At 46.3% G+C, this 26,373-nt stretch overlaps 2 protein-coding genes across 2 annotated transcripts; both read left to right on the top strand.

Moving 5' to 3' along the window:
* Nucleotides 1-15,358: 15,358 nt before the first annotated feature.
* Nucleotides 15,359-17,467, top strand: LOC144097661 (uncharacterized). Its single transcript, XM_077630312.1, has 3 exons — nt 15,359-15,392; nt 16,617-16,841; nt 17,034-17,467. Exons 1-3 carry the CDS (start codon nt 15,359-15,361, stop codon nt 17,324-17,326), a joined length of 552 nt encoding a protein of 183 aa, XP_077486438.1. The 3' UTR covers nt 17,327-17,467.
* Nucleotides 17,468-19,659: 2,192 nt separating this feature from the next.
* Nucleotides 19,660-25,920, top strand: LOC144098982 (superoxide dismutase [Cu-Zn]-like). Its single transcript, XM_077631971.1, has 5 exons — nt 19,660-20,028; nt 20,361-20,467; nt 22,403-22,596; nt 23,888-24,005; nt 24,099-25,920. The coding sequence occupies exons 1-5, from the start codon at nt 19,974-19,976 to the stop codon at nt 24,288-24,290; spliced, it is 666 nt and encodes a 221-aa protein (XP_077488097.1). The 5' UTR covers nt 19,660-19,973; the 3' UTR covers nt 24,291-25,920.
* The last annotated feature ends 453 nt before the right edge of the window (nt 25,921-26,373 follow it).

The raw sequence follows: 26,373 nt of genomic DNA, 5'->3' as shown, positions 1-26,373 counted from the left end.
TTAGTCCAAAAATAGTGCGGTGAACGAGGGCAAAAATATCGAAGAAATGAGTAACTAAAATATGGACAAGTGGCAGCAAGAAGAAGCAGATCCGCTTGCCTGCCTTTGCTTGTAACTTATGAGCCCTTCTTCCTTTATTAATGGGAGGGGGGTATTTAGCATTATTTAACTTAGTGCATTTATAACCGCTCTTCTTAAAGAAAGAAAACACACTGCACGCTTATTTTTGTGGTAACGCGATCGAATTTCAAAGAAAGCTGGGGTGGTGCGAGAGAGAGAGAAGAAGCTTTACTAAGATGAAAAAAAAAACGATTTTGTTGTCCTGGTCGGGCCTCCTATTATACAACAGCAGGCCAAGCATCAGGCTGCAGTCGCCCACGAACGGCGGACCAGCAGAAGATGGTGGCTGGGCAAAGGGATGGACCACCAGTGGTCCCACAAGGCCCTTGAGGAGTGGCGGATGGACGGATGGGGGTTGCTGGCACATTCCCAGACCATGCGGTAGGGTGTCGGGGGACCTGCGAAAAAGCTGCGTGCTGGAGGGGTGCAGGTGGGGTGACGGGCATGTCGGTTTTCAGGTGAGGAGAACGTACCCTGTCTGTCGCCAACTGTAGCTGTCAATATAAGACAGCTTCCTGCCCCGATATGCTAATGCCATTCAGAGTCTTTAGTAGTTCTGAGCAGGAGTGTAGGATGTCTGTAGATTTTATGCCTCTACACTCGCATTAGCGCCACGGGTAAGCTGTGGTGTCTGCTGAGAGCCTTTTGCTGGGTGTGTTGAAGTAGCCGGGTGCAGTGATCAGTCCCGCATGGTCGCTCGTCCAGGGGTATCCAGAGGCTTCCGGCGTGACAGGAGCAGCGAGGGAGCCGGGGTGACTGGAGCGATGCCAAATGCAGACGCCTGTCGGACTCTTCAGTATTTCAAGGTACGGCAGTGGGGTGTTGTGGTAAGATGCGTACGTCACGCATAGACATGTGCGCGGTCACTCATCGGTTCATAATCCGTCTATATAGGGCGTGTGTGCGACTGCCGCGTTGACGATGTTGGGGTGGCCACGTGCAGTAAGCAATGATCGTGTGTTGGGGTGGGTGTTTTGGATGTAGGGTTGGGTTAGGTTTGGGCTTTTTTATGGCGCATAATTGGGTGTTGACCTAGGTTGGCCATGTGGTTTAGTAAGGCAGTTCAGCGGTTTGTATGTATATGGCTGTCCGGGTGAGGGAGTGCAGCATGCGCGGATGACGGCGACGACACCATCTTTCCGGATGACACTCATACAGCTATCGCTGTAAAAGAACTGCCCCTGACAACGCGAAACAATGTCTATATGGGTAAATACCGGGTACGAAGACAAATCATTTTTTGAAAAAAAATAGAGAAATGCACTTCTTTGCATTAATATGCACATTTCGAACACCAGCACAGCTATGTAAAACGCTGAACGTCGTAGCGATATGAGACGAGGTGCGGAGATGGAGACGTCCAGGATTTGGAAATCACCTTTTTTCCTTCCATCGTAAATTGAGGGGAATTGAAGGAAATTATCGCCTGTAGACTGCACATACTCATCCTCACCTATATTTTTTTATTATTCCTCAAAGGTGCTTTGCGGTACATTACATGAGGAGTGCGGAAAATAAAAGGACATATTACATATAGTACACTAGACTATATTACACTATACTAATACTACGATATATATACTACAGTACATTATAGTACATGATTACAATGATGGACAGTCGTTTGCATTGATGAACGCGCTTCCTCGATGGAGGATTTGAATAGTCGCGCTAGTTGATGATGGTCGCCACTTCAGCCGGAAGGTCATTCCGGTGGCGGGCAGTCAAAGAAAAACGATTGCCGAAAAGTTGTGGTATGGGCGCATTGCGTATGCAGAGCATTGGGTTGGCTATGGCGGGAAACGTGACGAGTACGTGCGATGATTTGATTGTGTGCGGGAATGTTGTGAAGGATCTCGTGATACAAACGCGCTGGGTTACGACGGGTGACGAGTTTAGGTAACTGTAATTGATATTTCAGTCCTGAGATGCTGGTATGATAAGTGTAGTCGCATGAGATCTATCTGGCGGCGCGATTCTGAACTGACTTAATGGTGGTAAAGCGATAGCGTTAAGGAGCTCGTGTCGTAGAAAATTCGGCGTCGTCGTCGGCGCCGCTGACCGGGAGCTAAAAATCCGCGAAAAATCCCAAGAGAAGCAACCTAGGAGGCAGGTAGGTCACCTACGTCACGTGACCATGTGGCGTCATTAGAACCTGCCCACCGGAATGTGATCAAACGGGGCACCGTGGCAGTTAAACTAATGCCTAATCGCGTGAGGTTGTTCGGGAAGAGCATTATGGGTCGCACAAGCCCCACCGGTGGCAGCACTTGTCATCACAGGGAAGTGGCACATCGCTTAACCGCTGCACCACAGGGAAGTTGCACATCGCTTAACCGCTGCACCACTGCACCAGGAGTGGTATGAGAACTCAAGCGATCTATGAATGTTAATTAGGGATATGACCTACTCCGCATGAATGGACATTAACCCATTAACTCTATAGCGGTCATACTATTAAAGAGGAGCATAAGTATCCCCTCCAATTTTTAATCAGGTTAGCTTCATAGGGATACCAAACACAGTTAGCATATTCAAGTTTTGGTCTGACGAAAGTCTTGTGGGCTAGTGTGTTCGGAGAACTGGGTGCTAAAGCAAGGCTGCGCAGAAGGTACCCAAGGACACTTTGCAGAGTTGGTTATATGGGGGACATGGTCAGTACAGGTTAGATCGCGAGAAATGTGCTTGTAAGAACTGAAGGACGAAATTAATGGTGTATATAGACGCGATATAGTTAAGACGACGGTGAAACGAAATAAATGAGGTCTTGGCAATATGAAGAGACATAAGCAATGTGTTACACCAATGTTGTACTTCTTAAATATCTTTTTGGAGGGTGATGACATCTGACGAATTTGCTATGGGACGATATATGGCACAATAATCAGCAAACAGGCGGATGTTAAAAGAAATACTAAATGGCAGATAATTAATATAAGTTGAGAAAAGTAGAGGACCTAGTACCGTGTTCTGGGGGACTCCAGCCTCCACGAGTGAAATGGATTTTGAGTGACAATTAGCATTCACAAACTGATAATGGTCAGTTGAAAAGGCACGGTTCCAGTTAATGGTTGACGGGTGTCGATTCAGATCGAATAGCTTGTATATTAAGCCTTTATCGAACGCCTTTTTGAAATCGCGGAAAAGAGCATCACATGGTATATTGCGGACGAAATATATGAGTAAATTATGTAGAAAGTGGGCAAGCTATGTTTCACGTGAGTGACCTCTGAGGAATCCGTGCTGATTAGGATGGAAGGAATTTACAGACGTTAGAAAGGTATCGACATGCGAGTACAAAATACGCTTTATGATTCTGCAGCAAACACAGGTGAGTGAATCTAGGAGATTATTGTACGGGGATGAACGGTCACCTTTCTGAACACTGGGATGACTTTACCGATCCGCCAGTCACGTGGTAATGATCCTGGTGTGAGTGATTGTTGAAAAATTAGTGAAAAGATGACGCTGCATATATGTTTAGTACTCTTGGGCACTTCTGTATTAATGTCATCAATATCAAAGGACAGATTATTCTTTAATAAACCAATACTTTTAGCAATGCCACGGTGTTCACATGAAATGCTTTCCATGAGTGAATGGTCAAAAAATGGGATGTCAAGAAAGTTATCCGGCAGGTTCATTGGTGAAGACAAGAAAATGCAGAGTTGAGTACCCTTGCGACGTCAGATTCAATTATGTAAATTTCGGAATCAACGCAGAGGGAAATGACGTCAGATTCATGAGGCTCAATGATTTTTCAGAGATGCTTGGGATTTTTTGTTTTTGCAACATTGATGAAAGGTGTTGCAAGAAACGTTCCTGTATTGCTTGGGTGTTGTGTTTTTCGACGCTGTTACTCGTTATCCGTGCTGGGAAAGACTTAGTAAGCTTAGCCGTTCTAAATAAGTGTTTTTTTTTTTCGTGTTGTTTAGCCGTTTTAAAAATGGGCTAAACAATAGAGAACGAGCTCGCTCGGTTATGGCTACGAATGGCAGACAAAATGTTACGAGGGGCTAAAGTTCGGAGCGAAGCGGAAAACTGGGTGCGAAGTTATGGAAGAATGTTGCTAGTCCACCATTTATACTTGCGCAATCGCCTTTATCATAAATGGTAATTATCTGTCGAATGATTTTGTGATTCATCATGCTGCAGAGACCATAGTGTGACCTGCCACACGATCGCTGAGGCCATACATACAAGTTACAAAAGAAATGTTATCGGGATGAATAATTAGAAGCTGGTTCAAGACGTTGGCGGGGTGATCTGTGACGCGCATAGGAGTGGTATATCTAATTGTGTTAGACCGAGGGTGAAGCATGTATTCGGGAATTTGCTTGATGGAGTTCATTTGGTTGGCATAGACACGGTATCAGGCAAGTTTATCAACGCAAAGTTGAAATGACAAAAAACACGATAGGTGTGCTTTAGTGTGTAGTGGCTATGGGGCTAAGTGCGTCATGAAAGAGGAGTACACGAAAGAACCGTCACTACTGGGTGTAACTAGGACGATAGGAAAATTTGCTGTGCAAAAAAGCGGAATCATTTCAAGCGTGAATGGAGCGTTTAAGCCAGAGCAACGCAGTTCAAATTTCGTGGCGATAAGCACACCATCACCCCGCAAGCTTTCGATTCTGTCTTGTAAAAAATATCAAACTAGATAGTAAAGGCAGAATCCCAGAGTCACGAACGTTTCAATTAAACCATGTTTCAGGTAGTAAAACAATATCAGAAGAGGACAAAGGAATTAATCTGCATAACCAATCTCTGTAAAGAATAATACTACGAATATTGGATAATAAAAACGACAGACAGTATAGGTCAAGATGGCTGGTTTTTGCGCTGTGCTGTGACTGGTGGCTGGTTTTTGAGTTCGATAGCTTTGCCAGAAGCATGGTGAAATACATAAATTTTGTTTTCCGAGAGAAGCCTGTATAATAGCCACTTAAATTAGGTATTTATCTCTATATATTCCAAATTCTACGAGGCTACATCACTGAAAATACCAATAACCAGTCTCGGTTTCTTCCCTCGATTATTTGCCTTTATAATCCAAGTCATAAATATCAAAGTGGCGTGGCCCATTCTTCACGTCATCAATCCGGTCAGCCAGCGTCGAGACGAAATCCTTACATTAGAAGAGGTGGAAACCTCATGAGGTTTCGATTTCATGAGGTCGACCTCAACCTCACGTCGCGAGGTGAGGTTGAGGTGAGGTCGGCGACGGCTCAAAATTTTGTGAGTGAGGTCAACATTTCAGACCTCGACCTCACACGTGAGTTTAAGGTTGAGTGAGGTCGCCATTCAGTGAGGTCGAAATTTTGAGGTCGAGACTTTTTGCAGTTGCCACGTCTTACTCCAACGAGTGCCGCTTCCGAAGCGGAGTTGGAGCGCACCGCCGTAGTGTTCGTGCAATGACGCTTCGTGTTCGGTTTCCCTTATTTGGACAAACAGATGCCGCAGTCCGCTCTTAGCTTTTGGTGCTGCGCCGTAATGTCCGTTCAGACCGAGCCTACAGGAAGACGCACCCCTCTGGTCTTCCCGGAAGGAGTGCTGCTGTCACAGCACGCCACTCTCCCTCCCCCTTGCCCCGCTGGCGTAGCACCCGCTGGCGTAGCACTGCTTGCCGGTCGGCTCTAACTCCCGGGAGCGGGCAAAGCACGTAACTCACGTTGACCCGCGGTAGCTTTGTTTGATGCCGCAAACAAATAAGTTCAGTCCAACAAGCACGTAATAAATTCGTCGCAGCGCGGATGGCCCCAAGAAAGACTGCTTCGTGTTCATGCTTGTTGCCGGCGCTGACGTCATGGCTCTTGCCTTGCAGTCGAATAAAGGGGATCCTGCTGTACATTACAAGCTGACTTAACAGAAACTGGAGTAGTCGGCACAGGCGAGAGAATGTGATTCAGGTGGTTCCTAACATGGACACCTCCTGATTTGATTCAAAAAGCACGAAGCCAGAAAAACCTGTATAACACCGTAGAAGCTTTTGATCGGTGACTTCCGCTTTCGAATCTCATACTGATTCTGCATATTCCCGTTCCGTAATGCAAGCAGATGCAAATATAATATCACTTTTACATCCTTCCAAATAACCTCTCTTTTGGTCTCCGGTTCCTTGTTCCTTCTCGGAAATTCACATATGCCGAAACACCGCAACACGAGGCGAACCCACCAGCATAGCGGTGTGACAGCGGTGAAAAAATGCAAAACTATAATGAATGCATAATGATGTGGTAGCTGTTTATTTTTCGTTTTTTTAATGAAGATGTATAAATAGAACTCATTATGTGCTGGCGCTGTGCTGCCGAGCCGATGTTTCAAACCTTCTAATATGACGTTTAATGGGACACACTGTTGTTCGCTTCTGTTTTTAATGTGCGATTTTTGTTTTATGTTTTAATCATTATCTTTTTTTTCTCGTATGGGATCAGTTATGTTGACGGCCTGCCTTGCAGACGACCAGCCACTATAGGTTATCTTTCCTTTAACTGTTTAGCAGAGACCCATCGTTCACCTCAAAAGGCTTCGCAGAATGCTCGCGCGGTGCTCGTGGGTAAAAAACGTCGAAGATGCTGGCGTACCATTCATTAGTTCAGTTTTGAAGGAAAACAAGTGATTGACTTCCAGCAGCTGGTCTCAGACTGGTTGACGAAATGGCACCCAGAATTTCATTGAGGCGTATACGTATTTAGGCGTTTTTTTTTTTGCCCCGGGTTGGAGGGGTGGTAGGGAGGGGGGTCTCGGTAAAATTTCGCTGCAGGGAAATTTGAGCGGAGAGCCATGGGGCTCTTAGCAGCTTGACAGAGAGAGCGGTTCACGCTGCCCACTCTAGGCCAGTTGTTTGGACCTGTGTGATTTTAATAGTTAGCAGAGTGTTCGAAGACGTAATCTAGCCCTTTCTTTTAAAATGCTGCGGGACCACCGAGTCATCGGAGAATTCCCAGGATTTTGAAACCATTACCATCGCCACCTGGAGGGAAGTGGCAGAAACGGGGGAGGGTCTTGACCTCCTAGGAACCTCAACATCATCATCCTTAATTATTAGCTGCAGGTATTTTTATTTTAATGCACAATAATTGTCTTCGGTTGCTGGGTAATGTACAGTATTTAATAATTATTTTGGCAACTTTTAATTTGGTAGCGGTATATCAGACTTCCCCGCGCTCATAAGGATACACTGTTAGCATCATCATCATCGCCATCATCTCGAGAGTCAAAGGAATGTGTCGTTGCATGATCTTTGTAGTATGTCATACATGAGAACTGGCGCGTTTACTTGCTGGACAATCCGAATATCATTAGTGTGGACTGGGTTGTGGGCACTCTTTGTGGTGCGTCATGCACGCATGTGTAGTAATGTGGGATCGATATGAATCATGAAATGAGGGTGGAAGTAGGATGAATGGGGCCTCGTATGACGAGAAATTACATCGTTGTCACGTGAGTAGGTATGATGAAGCGTCGTCACGTGACTAGGTTTAATGGCACATTACACCACTGTCACGTGACCTGGTATGACGTCACACTCGTATTATGGCATCAATAATTATACTAATTAGTCTTAGCGTCACCTATTTATAATAATTAGCTTTAATTATGTGACGTCATTATCTTCGTCGCGTGACTAGTCGGCTCGTGTGTCACATGGTGCCGTTTCTTTCTAACACTTTTTTGCGAATATGACCTTGAAAGTGAGCCATCTAAAGCTTTCGCATTAATAAAAGAAGCCGCTCGCTTCTACCCAGACATAAATAAAACGTGCCTCTGTTGGTGTACTACAGTCGCAGCTTGTAAAGTGTTTTCGAAGGCAACATACAGAGGACTGAAAAGAGCATTCTCGCTATGCCGAATAGAGCGAGAAAATCGAAATACGCTGATATGCGTCTGCATAACCGTCGCATTGGAAAGTACACCGACGACCAGTTTCTTTATATTCGGTAACTACTCTCAAGCCTGAAAAGAGTATCGTGACCCGACCGCGGCGGCAGCGTTTCGATGGAAGCGAAACGCAAAGGCGCCCCTGTGCTGTGCGATGTCAATGCACGTTAGAGATCCCCAGGTGGTCGAAATTATTCCGGAGCCCTCCACTACGGCACCTCTGTTTTCCTTTCTTCTTTCACTCCCTGTTCCCGGGTCCGAACCCGACCGCGGCGGCTGCGTTTTTATGGAGGAAAAACGCTAAGGCACCCGTGTGCTGTGCGATGTCAGTGCACGTTAAAGATCCCCAGGTGGTCGAAATTATTCCGGAGTCCTCCACTACGGCACCTCATTCTTCCTTCCTTCTTTCACTCCCTCCCTTATCCCTTCCCTTACGGCGCGGTTCAGGTGTCCAACGATATATGAGACAGATACTGCGCCATTTCCTTTCCCCAAAAACCAATTAAATAAAAGGAGTGGAGAGGGTGGATTTCAACTCAAGCATATATTTGCCTCTCCGGCCTTCATTCGTTGTGCCATTTCGGCAAGATTTTGATTAGGAAGACCAGGATTATTCTACGTCACAAGCTAATAAAAGTAACTTTAATACGTGATGAGGCATGAGCTTCGTGGGCTCTGCAGTAGAAACAAACAGTGGCTGCTGGGACGCTTAGCAAATAGGCAATGACAGTTCTTTACCTGCCCAACGGAGAAGTTAGGTAGGTTAGCGATACCCATCATAGACGTGCAGCCGAGCCCACTAAAAAATGCGTCGGTGTAGTGCTTTTATTGGCCTTTGGCGTTGGTGACATCTTGGTCGCAGTTCCAGTGGCCAGATGTGAAGACAGCCGGGACTGATGACCCAGATAGGGTATTTAGAGTTGTGCACATTTGTACGCGCAACCGGCAGACGATGCAGCAGGTTCCATGGGACGCAGACTCGCGGAAGCACCGATATTTATGGCGTGGAGTTGAAGCGCACACCGGGGGTAGCGGTGCAGGGACAAGGGCGTGATTGGCAATGTTATCGCTGAAGGAGTCCAGAGGCTGAGTCCACGAGAAGCCAAGGCACACTCTAAACAAAAAGGAGTAAAAAAGGAGTAAAATGTCCTCTAGAGCACTCCCTTTAAAGTGTAGGGTATGCTGTCCAAACCCTGGGGTAGATTTCCATCACTCAAAAATTAAGGAGTACTTAAGGCTGGCAACGGAAACAAATTCCCTCTTCAAAACATGCGAAGTTCTAGCAGTTACGAAGATTTTAACATACTTTTCAGTCGCTCCTCCTTGCTAACTTTATTAGCTCCGGCTCCGCGTTTAAAAGTCTCTTCCGATTGCCTATACTGCATCAAGTTACAATGGGAATATACCTCCGTTGACAAAAGTAAGCATTCCGTTTATTTAAAGATCGAAATTTATTCCGGAACTTGGGCAGCATACCCTGTCCCTAAAAGAGAGGGCGCTAGAGGTCATCTTGCTATCCTCCTACTCTCGTTATATAGGTTTATTCGTGCTTAGAGTGTAACGCACTATGAAGAAATGAGGTATATATTAGTGATGCCCATCGTACACGTGCTACCGAGCCCATATCTTCACCATTTCCTTTTCCCCTCCCACTTCATGTTCCTTCCACTTTCCTCCACTCTTCGCCGACTCGGTGAATAACTGCGGGTCTGCCTCGCTGAGTAGACCGGTTAAGGAAAGCGGCAATAGTGTTTTATAGGGCTACATAGGGCTTGCCAAAAAGCATCGCAAGCCCTATGTTAAATGCGGAAAGGAGTGGTTTATTAAATTACACTAACATGTGGAAAGGCCTATACTGGCCAAAACTGTACGCAGCATAAATGATCCTGCAAAACGCATGAGCGCACACTAAGAGATAGTTATAAAAACACGAATTTGACTGAGCATTGCAGAACATGCGCATGCAGGCCTCGCCTTCATGAGATTAAGAGTCTTGGCAGGGACAGCAATGCTGAGGTGCGCGAGCTAATGGAAGCCTTTCGGACAAAGACTTCGCATAACTGCGTCAGTGACACGTCTGTGGTCTTGGGTAAATAGCGAGTCAGCCTTATTGAAATCTTTATTGTAGGGTGTGGTGATGCATGTTTACCAGTCATGCCGTGGGAGTATACCTGATGCGCATGCGACGAATTTTGTCTTATATAAGTATGGGTAGATGTAATCCACTGAATAAACCAGTTGTTAAATTGCGCTCGTCCTGTCGGTCTTGTCTATGTGTGGTCTTTTGCGCGAAAAACCTGTCATGACGAATGAAGAATCTGACCAAAATAGCCCGATAACTACAATTGCTTAAGTATTATGAACTTTGTCACCTTCTCTGAAAGTTAAACCGTTGCCAGGATAGTGTATGTCCAGAAAATAAAAAAAATGTATATGGATTAAGTTCAAGGCTGTTTGCTTCTTTTTGGACTCTTTCAGTCAACTCGTCACGTCAGTAAAGCACTTGACGGGTGCTCCGACCTGAAAACCATTTCTGAAAAGGATGTCATTGCATTTTTTTAGGCGTTTTCTCGCGTCTTGATCGTACTTCAAGGTGCAGGGTCAATTCGCCATGCATGCGTAACGTCCAAGGCACTCCGCTTATACATTATTGTACTGCATGCTACGTGTTTTAGACTGGATGTTTTCGACCGCCTTTTTCGACGACGGACTGGCGAACGTGCTCTCCTCTCCATCTGCGTACAAAGCGACTGACCAATGGTGTCACTCTGTTATCAATGACGCAACAAGTGTCGCTTTGGTGACGCCAACAGAAGACACATAAGATGGAAAGATACTGAGAAAAGCAGGAACCAAAAAAAGCGCTTCAGAGGCACATAGCCCAAGATTTATTGTATACAATTTGAACGCGGTTGCACAGAAGGAGGATATATACTGCAAATTAAATGCATGGTAAAGATCCGTCCCCTTAGCTCACTCATCAGCAGAACACAGCACTTATCAAATTAAATGATAACTAGATGGCTGAAAATATAAAGCTTATGTATAGGAAATATCTGTAATATTATACAGGGTGTTTCATCTTTGAGTTTACATAATTTTTAAAAATAGGCTTTTGAGTTAGAAGACCATTTTTTTTTCGGCATAGCATTGTCAGCGGTGTAGTACATCAAAAAATAGCTAAGACGTGCTAACAAGCATGCTGGTTATCTAATATTGAATAGTTACCTTTTTAACTATTACCGTTCGGCTCCTTAGGTTCTTGAGAGGCGTGTAGCACACCGTAAGTAATACCCATATCAATTTTCGAATTTCGAAAACGCGATACCCTCGGCGCTGTGACCCAACAAATTTCGGCTAAATCGCGCCAAAATAGATGCGCTTTCGAGAAGCTTGCAGGCAAAGCTATCTCTCCAGTGTACGTAACTCGTTCAAATAGCCAAAATTTGCTGGGCCACAGCGTTGAAGGCAACCGCGTTTTGTAAATTACAAAAACTGATATGGGTATTAATTACGACGGGCTGCACGTCTCTTAATAATTAAAGAGGCTGACAGTAATAGTTGAAACGTTAACTATTCAATATTAGTCAACCAGCCTGCTAGTTAGCACGTCCTAGTTGTATGCTAATGTACTACACCACTATGCCGAAAAAAGCGCTCTTCTAACTTAAATTTTTTTTTTTAAGAACTGTGTACTCTGAGGTGAAACATCCTGTACATACATCGGTGGGATAGAACACAGTTCGGTTGATAGCAATAGGGAGTATAGATAATCTTCAGTAGGTTCTAATAGACTGTCTGTAGTGGTGGAAGCTCCACAGCCACCCGGAGGAGTTTGTGAACCCTTGGTGTCACCCTTCATTTTCAAACAGATATAAAAGCTGGAAGGGAAGCGTCACGTTGTTTTCATAACCACGGCATATGCTGTCCGCCGCGAGGGTCGAGAGAGCGGATGAGAGAGATAGAGAGGCGACGAAAGGCCGAATGAAGAGGCAGGAGTCTCGGCGCCGCGTCGTAAGCGGGATCGCGCGCTTTCTCCAGATTGCGTGCTATCGTCGCGGTGGAGCTTCCCGATAGGGCCCCTCGCCAGTCACTCCCGCTCTTCTCTCGTAAGGGTGAGGGAGGGGTCGGATCCGAAGGCGCTCCTTACGACACGCTCGGCCAGTCGCTTTCAGGGGCACGGAGAGCGGAAAGCCACGACTGGAGACCTCAACGCTGACAGCCGCCCACTGAGCCGACATGAAGACGAGCCACGCCGTTGCTGCAACCGTACTTGTCGCGGTTGCTGCTGCTCACAGAGACGACAGGTCAGTACGTGTGAACGTGAACGCGGAAATGAGCGGTTGAGGTAGGTGGTTAGTCCTGTACACCCGTCACACACACAAAAAGGAAAAGTGAGAAGGCGCTCGGCTACTGATCAGAAGTTCCCGGGTTCGAACCCGACCGCGGCGGGCTGCGTTTTTATGGAGGAAAAACGCTAAGGCGCCCGGTGTGCTGTGCGATGTCATTGCACGTTAAAGATCCCCAGGTGGTCGAAATTATTCCGGAGCCCTCACTACGGCACCTCTCTCTTCCTTTCTTCTTTCACTCCCTCCTTTATCCTTCCCTTACGGCGCGGGGGTTCAGGTGTCCAACGATATATGAGACAGATACTGCGCCATTTCCTTTCCACAAAAACCAATTATTATTGTTATTATTAAGTTAAACGAGGAGGACGCAGGCCTGAATATTTTCAAGTTGTCCAAGACGCCGCAGACATCTAAAGCACGCGATCCTCGCCCCCCCCCCCCCCCCCCCACCCCCCCCCTCCTCATATTAATCACTTTTGCGAAACCGTAACAGCCAAAACTGCCCGCGCCTTTCTCCTACGCGACAGGCGCATGAGTACATAACATGCCGTGTACTAGAGTGCTCTGCCTTCTGTCCCTCTGCGCACGTCACAAGGTCTTACGAAGAGGATTTGCGTTTGAAATAATGCCATCGCTCTTCGCCCTCGCACGTCCTGAAGACTTGGAGCGTCACCTTTAAAATTAAGGCCACCTCGTGACACTCGCGCTTACGATTTATTACACTGCGCTTCGGTTTTTATTTATTTTTTTCGAACACTTATTTCTCGTCCTCCTCATAATAATTCATCTCTTCACGCTTTCAGGTAAGACAGACGAAACTTTTCCGAAGTGATCGAGGCGTCTTTCGTTCACTTATATATCCATATCTTACAGATCACTGGCTGTCCATCTAATGGGCAAAGTGAAGAAACGGTTCTGCAATCCATTAAGCGACCTAAAGGTCGTGGATAACAAAAACAAAAAATTTTCCACAAAACAATTTTTTTTTTTTTTTACGAAGACTGTGTCCCATCGAAGCTAACTACAGTGCTACATACGACATACCATTTGGCGTAAACAACGACCCATCTGTGTTGCGAAATGTGGTTGTTACAATGTATTTTGTTGATAGAAGCCTGTTTCGCTTAACAAAAAAAAAGGGGAGTGGGGGATACAGCTGTAAAATTGTTTCAGTTATTTGATGTGGCATTTTAAAGACAGACTGGGGTTCTTTTTCACAGTCAAACCTGAAGAATAAACCACAACTGCCTTTGTTCACTTGCAACCTCTCAAGAAGGCACCAAAGCAGACTCTTCTAAATTTAAAAGTTGGGGCGCAGTCGCTTTTCGGTAGTTTAACGCCATTTTTTTCATCTTTGTTTATAGGGTGCTCATATATTTTTCTCTTAATCTACTTTAACGATAAATAATCCATTTCGCAGCGCTCAATCAGTGATACTTTTCGCAAAAGCGAAACCCATCATCACTTTCGTTAAACATACCGCCGTGGAAGCGTAGACTTGCCTCTACGCATTTCCCTGTAGTTGAGCTTTACATTAGGATGCGACAACGGTATCGGGCCATCCCAGACCCTTTGTTGGTCATACTCGCGTGGAACATATTTCATATGACGTTCCCTCCATTCTTTTCTTACTGACATCAGATAGCTCGTTTTTTATTCAAAGCTGGCCTTCTGTTAGGCTAGTTTACGCTGGTTGTTGGGGGTGTGAGCTCAGTAGTCTCCGAAACGCAGCGGGGATCTAGTCTGAATGACTGAAACGCGGACGCACTCCTCCGGGATTTTCGGACGAAAACATGTGCCGAGTCGGCGCAGTACCTCGACGAATCCACCTTCTCTATACGGACTGCCATTCTATGCATTATGCACCCTGTTAGGCCGCTTCCACTCTGGTCATATAACTTCTTTACGAGCGAACGTAGCCGGCCATGCGAGACAGGCAGTTCTGTTGAGGGAAAGAGAGAAATTGAAAGAGAGAGAAAAGAAGAAACAGAAAGTGAGAGTGAAAGCTTTAGCTTTCATCCTTGGCGAAAAATTGGATTGCTGCTGCAGCAGAAAGGAGTGAGGGTCGCTATAGGAGGTCATCACTGAATCATCTTCCTTCGTTTCCGGATTCTAGTCGGTAAACATCGGTATGTTTGTTGAAGCCATAAGTACAGAAGCTCATGGTCTAGGCGTTGTTTGTGAAGGATTACCCCTTCTAAGAAGACCATTTAGGGATAAATAAAGAAAAGAGCGCTCGGTTTTTGAGGCAATTTCACCGGATAGCCGTGTACATAAGACAGCTTTGAGTTCCAGCTGTCGTTCACCCCGCGCAGACCCCGACAAAATTTCTGGAGTGTTTTAATAAATACTCCAAATTACTCAGCAACGTCAACTTTGAAATGTTTTTCGAAAGTCAAGAGAAAAAAAAAGCTATCAAAAAATGAACTTTTTTAGAAAATCAAGCGTAATAGTTCAGCTTTTTATTAACGAGGCATTGCAACAGATACAAAAGAAATAATGTTTCTTTTCAAACCAGGCAACCATTTGAAAAACGAATCGTTACTGGCTGCGGAAATATCGCACGCCTTGCTTAGTTTATTACACTTCAGTTTCTGCGCGAGTTAAGCATACAATATTTACGAAGGAAATAAAAAAATGGTATCGACCCCATACACTTATTGCGGCATGTAAACGTAATTTTTGTCTGCTGTACCTCGTCGCTGGAAACAAGTGCTACTTTGTGGCCGCGAATTCGATCTTAAATCGGTGGCCAGGACCCGTAGGCATGCTGCAAGATCTCCTTTACGGGACTGCATCTTTGTAGTGCTCATAGGTTACATATACAAAAATTGAAAAATAAAATACTCTATTCATGTCGGAACATACTAGGCTAGGTTCTCGAGAAGCCACGAATAAGAAAATCAACGTCTTCGGCTCTGAAGGCAATACGCGTTAACCTAAGCGGGCGCTGTTACGTAGTGCATAGTCTCAAATGGCATGGGAAGGGGGCGGGTGGTGCTAACGGGATGAGTGCGGTCTTTATTACAGAAGAGAGTGTGGGTAAGGAAACTGTTGTTCAAATACGGGGTCGACCACTGTGCGGAGGGAAGGCTTCAGGCCCGCTAACCTTCTCTCCGCGAGGGCACCGCCATGGCTATGGCCTCCTCTCCTCGAGTTCAGTGACACTGCGATTGTCGTAATCTCAAAAAGCCTTGGTGCACTTCACCACAACAAACATGCAATAGAAACCACATGCAGAATCGGTTTTTTAAGAACATTCTCGCACATTCAGTATGTGTTATTCTCCTTACCGCTAAACTCAAGACTACATGCTCACGACTATATTTTCTTTTAATTGAAAACATTCTGCGGAGACCGCAGCGGTGACCTAGTCGTTTGAGCATCCGCCTCGCATGCGGGAGGTGCTGGGTTAGATCCCCAGTGCCACCGGGTACACATAGATGATACAATGGGTACAAGCTTTCCCCTGTCTGGTGCTTGGCTTCTCTAGGGTGAAATGCTTAAGAAATGGGTCTTTGACCACACATTGAATAGACGAAAACATCTTGTGCCATGGCGCTCTTTGGCCGCGGATGCCCTTGCGGCATTAAAGTGCATCATTATCATCAAACTTACTGCGGTATGGTCTACGTAGTGCAATCAGTACTGGGAGATCATCTGCCATCATTCCATCCATGTCCATCATTCTTGGACAAAAATTTTGAATATTAGAAAACTAAGGTACTGGTATACAAATATTGAAGGTAATAGTTCAGTCTTCCGATATGTAGCAAAATCTTTTTTTTATAATGTTTCCATCACTCGCATTAGGCTGTTAAAACTGCCATATAAAACTAATGGGAACGCTTTTGACGATAGCAAAAACGTTAATAGCAAAAACATGCAAGCCGTGCCGACGGAAGAACTGCGGTTATGTTCACTGTTATAATGAAATCTTAAAATATATGAAAAAATTGATTTATAAACTTTTTCACGTTCAAAAATGTTTTTGTCTACAACTGTTGAGTTTGAGTGGCACAGAATCGATTTTTACTAAGAAAGAAAATTGGATGATGTTCTCATTTTGCCTCTAATGACTCACACACAAAAAAGTAATGATTAAATTCCCTCTCTTTGTTCACTAGTATTTTGATAGGAGCATCTCAGGTTGTTTGCTCTTCATTGCTTACCTGGCAATCACTGTCGACCTGAATCTTGAGATCGAGGTTACGGGAGTAGATGTTGTAAACAACTGATCTTTGTTCTCCATTCCTACTCCCTCAGGCGTCCCGACCGAGCCTTCGGTGACGACGAGCGAGCCGTGCCCGCAGCCACTGTGCAAAGGTCCGACGTGCCGCGGAACAAAGCCGGGTCCCGGAGGATGCCCGGTGTGCGACTGCCCTCCAGGCCCTCCGCTCCCGCCAGGATGCCCCGTGGTGCAGTGCGCTTGGGGATGCCGGCCTGAAGAGAGCGCTCCGGAGGGACGCTGTCCCGGATGTGTCTGTGACGGTGAGACTAGTAAATACACGCTCGGGGGGGGGGGGGGGGGGATTTCGGATGGATGCTGTCTGGCTTCTTCTCAAACATCTTCGAGCCACTACTTTCAGCGGCACCTGGTCCGTGGACCGGGTGTCCCCAGAGTGGATTGTGCATTATATACTGTCGATTAATTTTCTATTTTTCATTCGCTTCGTGGTACAGCTGCACCACCGTACGGAAACCGCGAGGTCGACGTTCCGTGCTTCTCGCCTTTGCTGCGCGAGGCCCTGCGGCGGCTGGCCGAGGTCGAGGAACAGCTGCACCAGCTGCGGCAGCTGACCCACGAGAACGGGCTCAGGCTGCACCGGCTGCTCCCATCTGTCGAGCACCAGCACCACCACCAGCACCACCAGCACCAACCAGCACACGCCGGTAACCCTGACGCACCGACCCAGGCGCCCGCGCAGCCCAAGCCTGCACCAGCCGGCGCGGAGAATGCCAAAAAGAGCGCTTGACTCCGCTGACTAACACCGACGCTGTGATGCGAGCATGACCCATCCCGCATTTGGCACGAAGCATGACGTCATTAAAAGCAATACATAGTGATCCTGCATGCGTACCTTGCCGGCACTGCAATAAAATACTGCCGTCGCTGATGTCGCTTCGCCTGGCTTTCATCTAATCTCTCTTTGCTGTCGCTGAAAGACTAACATCGAGGTTGCCTGCGCTCGGGCACGTGCGTGTTATGAATGTCCCTAATAGCGCGCTGTATGCACGGGAAAGTGGCGTGCCACGTGCAGTGTTCACGAATAGAAAGGTGGTCATGTGTTTACGAGATCCCGCAAAGTTTCATGAGGTGAAGACAGATCATTCTCCATGAGTACCTAGACTGGAAAAAAAAGAAAAAGGTAAGAAGGCCGAAGGGAACGAAAGCGTTCAACGTGGCTATTACCGCCTTCCTAGCTCTACACGTCATGGTGTATGCTAACACGTCAGTCTTTTGTTTGTTTGTTTGTTTGTTTGCGAAGAGCAGTTGCTCTGAACGCGCATCAGACTGCATGCATCCTCGAGCAGAAGGAGACGGGAAACTTAGCTTTTCATTAGGCCGCCTGTTCTTACCTGAACATGCAATGGGGACATTTCTGCAAACATTCTACAAAGGGACGGCGTTCTTTTCGCATTTTCTGTAGACAGGAATGGGCGATGCTACCAGGCTTCACTGCTGACTCAGATTATCTTGAAAAGCGTGCAAGCAATCTTGGCTGCCGACTAACTGAACAACTCTGCTGTTCCATTTCCGCTGCTGATGGTTTGCCGCCGTACCATTCTTTCCGCCTCTCTTTGTTCTTTCCCCTTTTTTTTAGCTACAAGAATTGCTCCAAATTTGTTGCACTTGGTAATAATTTAACGCCTTTTTTTTTCGGCTTTCAATGCAATGATAAATAACGTGTCTGAGTGCCGCAATAGCTAAATAACAAATATCAACTTAAAAGGCAACTGAAGCGGTTTTATAATACGACGCGCTTAAATGGGCCGAATGAGTGACACTTGTAGGTAAAGCATTCCAAGTCTTTTTGGGCTAGCATTTGAAATGGTGAAGTAACCGTCGATTAATACGGTGACGGCCTTCAGTATTCGCCGCAGCGCACAGTGTTGGTTGGGGAGGGGGAATTGATGACGTAATTGGCGGTGGCAGTACATTTTCAGCGCAGAAATGCTTATTTTGAAGGAAGAGAACTAACGCCACTGAAACCAAAGCCCGCGAAGAGTTGTTTGGCGGCATCCGACGACGCACGGCTGGGTGTGGGTGAATGCAGCGGAAATGAGAAATGTTACCGTCCGTGACGCCATCACTAAACTTCTCCGCACTTCTTCATTGCTGTGAGGAGAAGCATAAACTTTAAATGTCGATTTCGTCGTCATTCTGGATCCTAACGCAAAAAAAAAAAAAAAAACTTGGCACGCTTTACCTAGAGCCTATATGGGTTTGAATCCTTGATTATCGCGGATTTTTCAGAAAGTGTTGCAGCTGCCACTTAACTAAAAATAAACCGATAAATATAAGCTACATGGGCACACATGCCAGAGTCGCACTGATGCAGAATGTGTTAAAAAAATGAAGAAGCATTCTGTGAAATAAGCTCGCGAGAGTTTACTACATTGAGACACAATATTCTTACGCAACAGACGCAATGCGGTAGGGGAATGTTGCATGTCCTTAATCAAGCCTGCATACAATAAAGTTGATCGGACGGTGGAAGAAAAAATGAAGAAAAGAGGTACTGTATTACCGGGAAGAAACGTATTTAACGGTGCAAAAGCAGTAATGTGAGCTGAAGAGTATGTCTTCGGGACGCTATTTCAAATAAAGAGAAAATTTGTCCAGAAATCACACAGAAGGGCAGAAGGCGTGTAAAGATGATGATGGCGATGGTGGCAGTAACGGAAAGAAAGAACATAGTATTTGTTATTTGTACGCAATGATGGGTAATATACACCACATGCTATCAAATGTGTTGACGTTACGTCCTACATGAACAGCTGTTGTCAACAGTTAAGAACACGGGAGGTGTACTTCTAAGCCATGTAGTAAGGCTCCTGTAGCATTCGTGGAAGGCCTACCGATTGGAATGGGCTGGGCCAGAAATCTTCTTACGTTCAGGATATTTTTATCACTAAGGATGCATAATAAGCCACACGGTGCGGCTCAGAATTAGACCTCCAGAGCTCCAAACTTCCGACAAAGGCTGTACTAATGCTTCATTAAGTGGGATTCGCATATGATATGGGGCGTCAATAGTATCGACAGTGGTGCAGGTTTAGCGACCAGGTTGAACAAAATTACATTGGGAAAGAATCGATTTTGTCGCCACCAGGCATGACCGAAGCTCTCGTTCAACAGCTGTGGCCACCGAAGATGCCTCAACGCGAAGCGACACTGACGTCCACAAGCACGCCGGGAAGAAATCTGGCCTTGCGGTGAGCAACAGCCTGGAAGCTGGACTTCATGGTGATGATCCAGACGACGAATACGGCGGCGGTAGCCAGGAGAATATAAAGCCCCTGCATGGCCACCACCACCACCATCACCACCCACACCACGACCAAAGGGCGCACCATCACAATCACCACCATGGCTCTCACGCAGTGCATCACGTGCCAATGAACAGAGACCGCAACCAGCTGCTTCAACGGGAGGACCCCAAGGAACTTAAGTGTACGTACATTTTTGACATCGACCGATGGTATCTCATTAACATAATTTATTTATTTTGAAGGAACGCCAAATTCCCGCCAAGATCGGCAAAATAACGGGAGCGTTATTAGTCTTGGCAGGGCTTTCTCTGCGATAGTTACACTTGCAAGAGCAGAAGAAAGGAAATGAGACTAGCGCCTAACGTGGTATACTGTAAAGAGGGAGGGAGGGAGGGAGGGCTGAAAATCAGTGACCTTATTAAGCGACGAAAGTTGGAGTTGCAAAAGACGAAAGTAATGCCTCACGCAAGCTCTTAAGTTTCGTGGCGAAACAACGTTGTTTGTCACACGCAGTATCGGAGACGCAGTACGACTTTGCCATCTGCCGACTGCAGCCGAACACGGCCATCGCGAAGGAACTTCAGCAGCCCGTGCAGGGACTCATCAGCCTATGGCAACAGGTACACTGCAGGCATATGCATGGGCGCACACTCTGGTCCGAAATATAACAAAGAGACTGCGAACAAAGTGAATAAAGATATATTATTGTTTGATAGCCCTTTCATCGGAAAGGAATTTTCATTCTTAATGCTGGACATTGGCTACCCTGGACATCCACCGCTTGATTTTTCTTGGTGGCAACACTTGCATGAAAAACATGCTTTTTGTAATAGCCCAAAACTTCAGAGACTCCAAAACTCCAGATAATAACACAAACTCCTGTTTCGAAATCTTCGGCAAATTGTAGTAGTCGTAGCTTTTTATTTTTTTTTTGTTCGGTGAACGAATGATAAATTTCAGTAGCATCCATAAACGCTTCCATTGTTCTATTGCGCTCAGTCACAGGGCATGTCTTCCTGTTTCAGTGCCAGATTGTTGGTGCCTGAAATCGCATACTTCTTGTTTCGTTGAACAAATAAGGCAATTCAATTCACCTCAATTAATGGCACATGAGAAGAAGAAACGTTATATTATGGTTTCTACAGAACTGCTGCAGATTATGCGAAAAAAAATTCTTTTGATGCTTATGCAACACATGTATAACCAGCTTCGGTGCACGGGATTTGAACTTTACAGAGAGCCAACCAGAGAAAGATAAAAGCCGAATGTTATGTTCGTGCTGTACTTCCCGATGTTTTGAAATACCTTAAAAAAAAAATGAAATACTCTAGGCAGAATAGCTGGAACAAAAATGCCTTTTAGTCCTACCAGAAACCATTCTAGAATTACTCTCCAACATTTCGATACGCCTTAGCCATAAAACAATATCTCGCTTTTTCTTTTTTCCTCTCAGTAAATAAAAGTATCTATTTCTCTGTCTGCCTTCATAAAACAATGAAGGACCTTATTGGTTATAGCGATGTCGGACCTGAGCATCGTGGGCAACCTAAGCATCTTGAGCATTAGTCTCTTTACTGGAGTGAGGCCAAAGGGCAGAACAAAAGGCACAAAAAAAAACTCAAACAATTTATAATAAAAGGCAACTGCCGAACAAGCTTTCACGAAAAACATGCCCAAATTCCGGAGTCGCACCCGAAAAAAGGCACTCCAGTAGAGTACACCTCTACTTCTGGAGTACACCATGGTAACCCGTGGTGACCAGTTCAACAGTTGTGAAGGGTTGGAAAACGTTGGGACATTCCCTTTTTGTGCTTGGTCAGAATTTCGCGCTTGTCTTTTCATATGGCTGTTATTTCCTTGGATTATCCGCTTTGTTCAAGCGCCCATTTGGTCTCAAAAATTGCCGCTTCTCTTTATCCTGATTAGCCGTGCTGTTTGTCACGTAACCCAATGGTACACCACATCCGTAATGAGGTTTAAAGAGCTTGGGGGATTAGACCTTTGCTTTGGACTTAAGCGGTTCCGGCTGCGGGTAAGGCAACGGCTTTCTTCGGGACATAAATATTCTAAAACATGGGACCTGGAACCTGAACCTGAAAGGCAGTAGATGACAAGTAAGACAGGACAGAAGGACAAATATGTGAGAGTGGGTCAATAGCCGAGAGAACCATCGAGACGAAGCGAGAGTTCATCATTGGTCTGTACGCCTTTCTTTGGTGCCCGAGACTTCCACGTTCTGACATTTATTTCTGTCAGAGCCTGTTTTTTGCGAAAGTTTCTCTGACCTCGGTGAAGGTCCCTCCACTCTTGCTTGTATAGCGCATATCCTGCGATTATTTTGATCAGGTGTTTCTCCCTTGCCGCTGCATTATGTTTACCTTTTTAGACTAAAGCGAATGATCATGATTATGATGATGATTATGACCCTCTTCATCAAGATACGCCACGCAATTCAAAATTGACAAAATGCGATGCACGTTGTTCAACATAAAGTCGTCCAGGGGACTCCACGTCCTCTGACGCTGGTTGTCTTCGCGCTCAATCCTGTTTCGCAGAAGGGCGGCCGCGACCTGAACGTGCACGTGCACGTGACCGGGCTGAGGGTGAACGAGAGCGCGCAGGACCACCGCGCCTTCATGCATGGCATGCACGTGCACCAGTTGGGCAACCTGACCGACAGCTGCCAGTCCACGGGGCCCCACTTCAACCCGGCCAACAGCACGCACGGAGACCGCAGGGCGCCCGTCAGGTGAGGTTGCCCAGGGGATCACGCTTGGGAGCGCGCTTTCTACTGCGTTAACTATTCAGTGAACTAGTATGCATACTTCGTTCGCTTTGATATGACGCAAACTGAAAGCACCGATTTTCGTTTAATCGCAAATGAGAATGCTGTCAACGCGGGTCTGAATCCTAAGAATGATGTGTGCCCAGGACTGAATGCTCTCTAGAATGTAACCCTGGGAGCGCGTGGTCACGGGGGGCTGCGGTATAGTTACCGTTGTCCCACTTTCGTCCTGAGGGGCGGCGAAACCTCTGGTAGCTTTGTTTTTTTTTTTTGTCAACGCTAGCAGCTGCGTTAAAAAAAAGTATATCCCATTATACTACTTCTCCATTTTTATTTGTATTGTTTTTTCCTTAAATATCATACTCGTGAGTCGGTATTGGGCGTACAAAAGTGTCCAGTTATATGCATTTTCTGTAAGTACCACCGTAAGCACGCTCAACACGAGCTGTCGATTGCGCGCCCTGTACTGACATTACACCCTCTGAGCGCTGAGTCCGAGACCATGCTGCACGGTGTGTTTACGGCTGTTGGAGGCAGCTCGTGCCCTGCTTCCGCCCTAGTATTGTCTCAGACCCAACGGCCGACGCCCAGCGGCGCTATGTCAGTGGAAGACAGGCGCTCGAGCGATGGTGTTAAGCGTGCTGACGGCGGTACGTATCTGGCGTGCTGCACTGAGGCACGACAGCTAACGGGAAACGATACAAAAACGAGACAGGTGAAGTTATCTGTCTCGTCTTTGTCGCTTCCTGCTCCATTTTGTGCCCCAGCACAGCGAGCTTCATGCCTACAGGCATGAAGGCGAGATGGGTCTTCTGATTGTGTAATTCACAATACCGAACTGACGCACTTAAGATAAGCCGTATCAACGCAGCGTACTTCCGACCAGACTTTCGAGCGCAAGTCTTAAGGACTTTGGTAAATATATCGAAAACAGTCGTTCCGAAGTCTCTGAACGAGAGCGACCTTAATTATTGAAGTTCTTATTCCTTTAATTATTTCTTGCTCGTGTTCCTTAGAGCGGTTCAATCGACCCTTTCCTCATCTTTGTACTTCAAAGTGGTATCAGGGTTTTGTGATCCAGCATATTTTGCTCACAGTATAGAATACAAAGACGAGCAAGTTACTACATAATGTACGACGTCGGAGAATTCTTCACAGCAGGGGAAATATGCACGAATTTGCTTCGTCACGCGCTCTTCACGCGCAAGTGATTGAATGCATTTCCCGCCTGGGTCTATTTTATTTTCATTTGCAGGCACGTCGGTGACTTCGGAAACATCGCGTGCGACAAGCATGGAGAGAGCAACGTCATTTTCACTGATACTTTGGCGTCTCTTACCGGTCCATGGTCCATCGTCGGCCGTTCAATCAACGTAAGTATACCGCTTCCTGATACTTTCTGCGGTCAAAGTACGCTTCTCGCCAAATCAATTAGTTAATTAATTACCCAAAATTACCTCTTGCAGATTCACGCTGGCATGGACGACCTGGGAAGGAATCCTGACAACCCTGACAGCGTGTCATCCGGGAACTCCGGGCCTAGGGTGGCCTGTTGCATCATCGAGAAAGTCGACAAGCTGCCTCAGTTAAGCAGCAAGGCAGCTAAACGGATCCTACGTGATATTATGCAGCCATTCAGCGATTTTGAGAGTGAATGAAGAAGCGGGTTAAACTCCGCGCGGGGGTCAGTCAAACGCGCCCATTGTGTGGCAAAGAAGACGCAGGTTTATGTTTCATCTTTTATATTCTTCTTCGCCTCATTTTAACTTCAAGGAATGCACAATTTACAATGCTAATAGAAATAACTGACGTCTCAATGCTTAGAGACCAACAGTCGTGAGCGGAGTGTATATGCATCTGAGATGTCACAGATCTGACGTAAGATACAAGCGCTACACGGAACGGCCAGCTCGGAGAAGGCTTGTAGATAACTGCGGCCACAGTAGCCACGGTCGGCGTCGAGGTCGCAGGAAAGCTAACTGCGTACCTAAAGGTCACAACCACTCCAGGAACACGTAGCCGTCCGATCTGAGACAGTTCCAAGGGGCTGAGGATGTACGCATGCGTTACAACAAGAATACCGTTCATTTTCCTGGTTCGGAATTATTAATCACACTTATGTTTCTGAAAGTCACAGAGGAATTCCGTGTAGATTTTATTGCTAATGCTAAACTTGCATCACCATCATCTGAGGCTCAATAAAATAGCTGTAAAATGTATGCCATCATAATGCGCCGGAGATACCTCTCCTATTATAAAACGGCCAGGGGCTATAATAACACATAGTCAGAAAGCTGTGCTTAAGGAAGTGCATTTTGTAGACGACATCAAAAGCGTTGTAATGCTATTGCAATCACAATATATGATTGTTTTTGACACATACTCTTGTCTCAAGCACCACTTATTCAAAGACAAACTACAAAGCGGTTAGAATCGCTGGCTGTATCTGTGATTTGGGGCACGACAGAATGCTGCCAGAAGTGCATCTTGCAGCCACAGAATAGTGGAGCTCTTAACAACTGTCTTCGGAACTCAACACGAATAAAAGCCAGACGCCATTTCATTTTCCTTCCCAAGAGTGCCGACACGGTGCTCTACATAGCCGATTCAAGTGTGCCACTCTTGTTGACCGCCCCGCGTTCGAGTGCCACGCGCAATGTCCGCTTCGAGCGCACTCAACAAGACGGCTGAGTCGCATCCGGCGCAAGATACGGGTCTTCGCACGCTTCCCTGAATTGTTGGGAGGTGGCGGGTAAACGTGTTGCCCTATAGTATCCGCTTCTCTATCTTATGCTTGTCGCTTCTTTTGTATACTTACTTTGTTTTTTCTTGGACGCTATATCACCAAGCCTCGCCGAAGTAAAAAAAATAAAGTTCGAAAAACGACAAAAAGTAACACCCAAAAAGAAACACGTGCACGTACACAGAACGAGCTTAGAAGCGCCAGCGGTCGCGCCTCTTGCCAACGCGGGCATTCCGCCATCCTCGAGTTTCAAGCGCTATCGAGTGTCGCCGCCAGCGCTGACTCGACCCGGAACAGTTTCAGTCTCGTCTGCGCCGATAGTGTCGAACACCGCCACGCCTCACGGTTGTTTCCAGTTTTGCGCCGGTCCCGTGCCACGCAGACGTTGCACGCAGACATTGCTTGGCTAAGGTTTACTCATCCGCTATACATCTCAGCGTCTCGCTCGTTCTCGGTCAAAATATCGAAGTCGGCAAGGCTAACGACTCTGGTCGAGAAAACAACTCGAGATTTCGTCGGCGGCAAGAAAAGAGCCGCTTCCTCTTTCACCATGCAGCCTTCCTCCAGGGTCGACGAGATACGGCGCTCGCGTTATACTGGGAACACGAACACACTGGCGCCAACATCGTCAGCTAAGTTTGATAACTCCGAGAGCACGTGTTGAACACCGAAGCAGATTAAAGTAGCAGCCGAGTGTGCTAACGCGTGTAAGGTTATCGACGTTCGTTGTATCTACAGTGTCAACGCGTGTGCCGGCGAGCTCTGTCCAGACCTTGAAAAAGTGCAATTTACTGCGCTTTGATCTTTTTTCTTTTTTCGCTTGTACGAGCAAAAGAAGCCTACGCCTACATGAAGTACGTTGCTTCAAGATCTTAAGGTCGCTGAAAGATCGAAGAAATTCGTTCACAAACTTCCTTGAGCATGCTGGCATTGTAATAATGATCAGTCGTTGAATAAAACACTGCTATGTGCTATCCGGGCGTATTCTGGCGTCGCTT

The sequence above is a fragment of the Amblyomma americanum genome, chromosome 7, assembly GCF_052857255.1.
Source record: "Amblyomma americanum isolate KBUSLIRL-KWMA chromosome 7, ASM5285725v1, whole genome shotgun sequence".
NCBI lineage: Eukaryota > Metazoa > Arthropoda > Arachnida > Ixodida > Ixodidae > Amblyomma > Amblyomma americanum.
The sequence above is the reverse complement of the archived record's forward strand: the minus strand, read 5'-3'. Positions and strand labels throughout refer to the sequence as shown.

Coding starts and splice junctions, on each gene's coding strand:
- LOC144097661 (XM_077630312.1), top strand. CDS start 15,359: ATGAGTGCGGTCTTTATTACAGAAGAGAGTGTGG. Junction 15,393..16,616: donor TATTACAGAAGAGAGTGTGG/GTAAGGAAACTG, acceptor CTACTCCCTCAG/GCGTCCCGACCGAGCCTTCG. Junction 16,842..17,033: donor TCCCGGATGTGTCTGTGACG/GTGAGACTAGTA, acceptor TTCGTGGTACAG/CTGCACCACCGTACGGAAAC.
- LOC144098982 (XM_077631971.1), top strand. CDS start 19,974: ATGAACAGAGACCGCAACCAGCTGCTTCAACGGGAGGACCCCAAGGAA. Junction 20,029..20,360: donor GGACCCCAAGGAACTTAAGT/GTACGTACATTT, acceptor TGTCACACGCAG/TATCGGAGACGCAGTACGAC. Junction 22,597..23,887: donor GACCGCAGGGCGCCCGTCAG/GTGAGGTTGCCC, acceptor TTTCATTTGCAG/GCACGTCGGTGACTTCGGAA.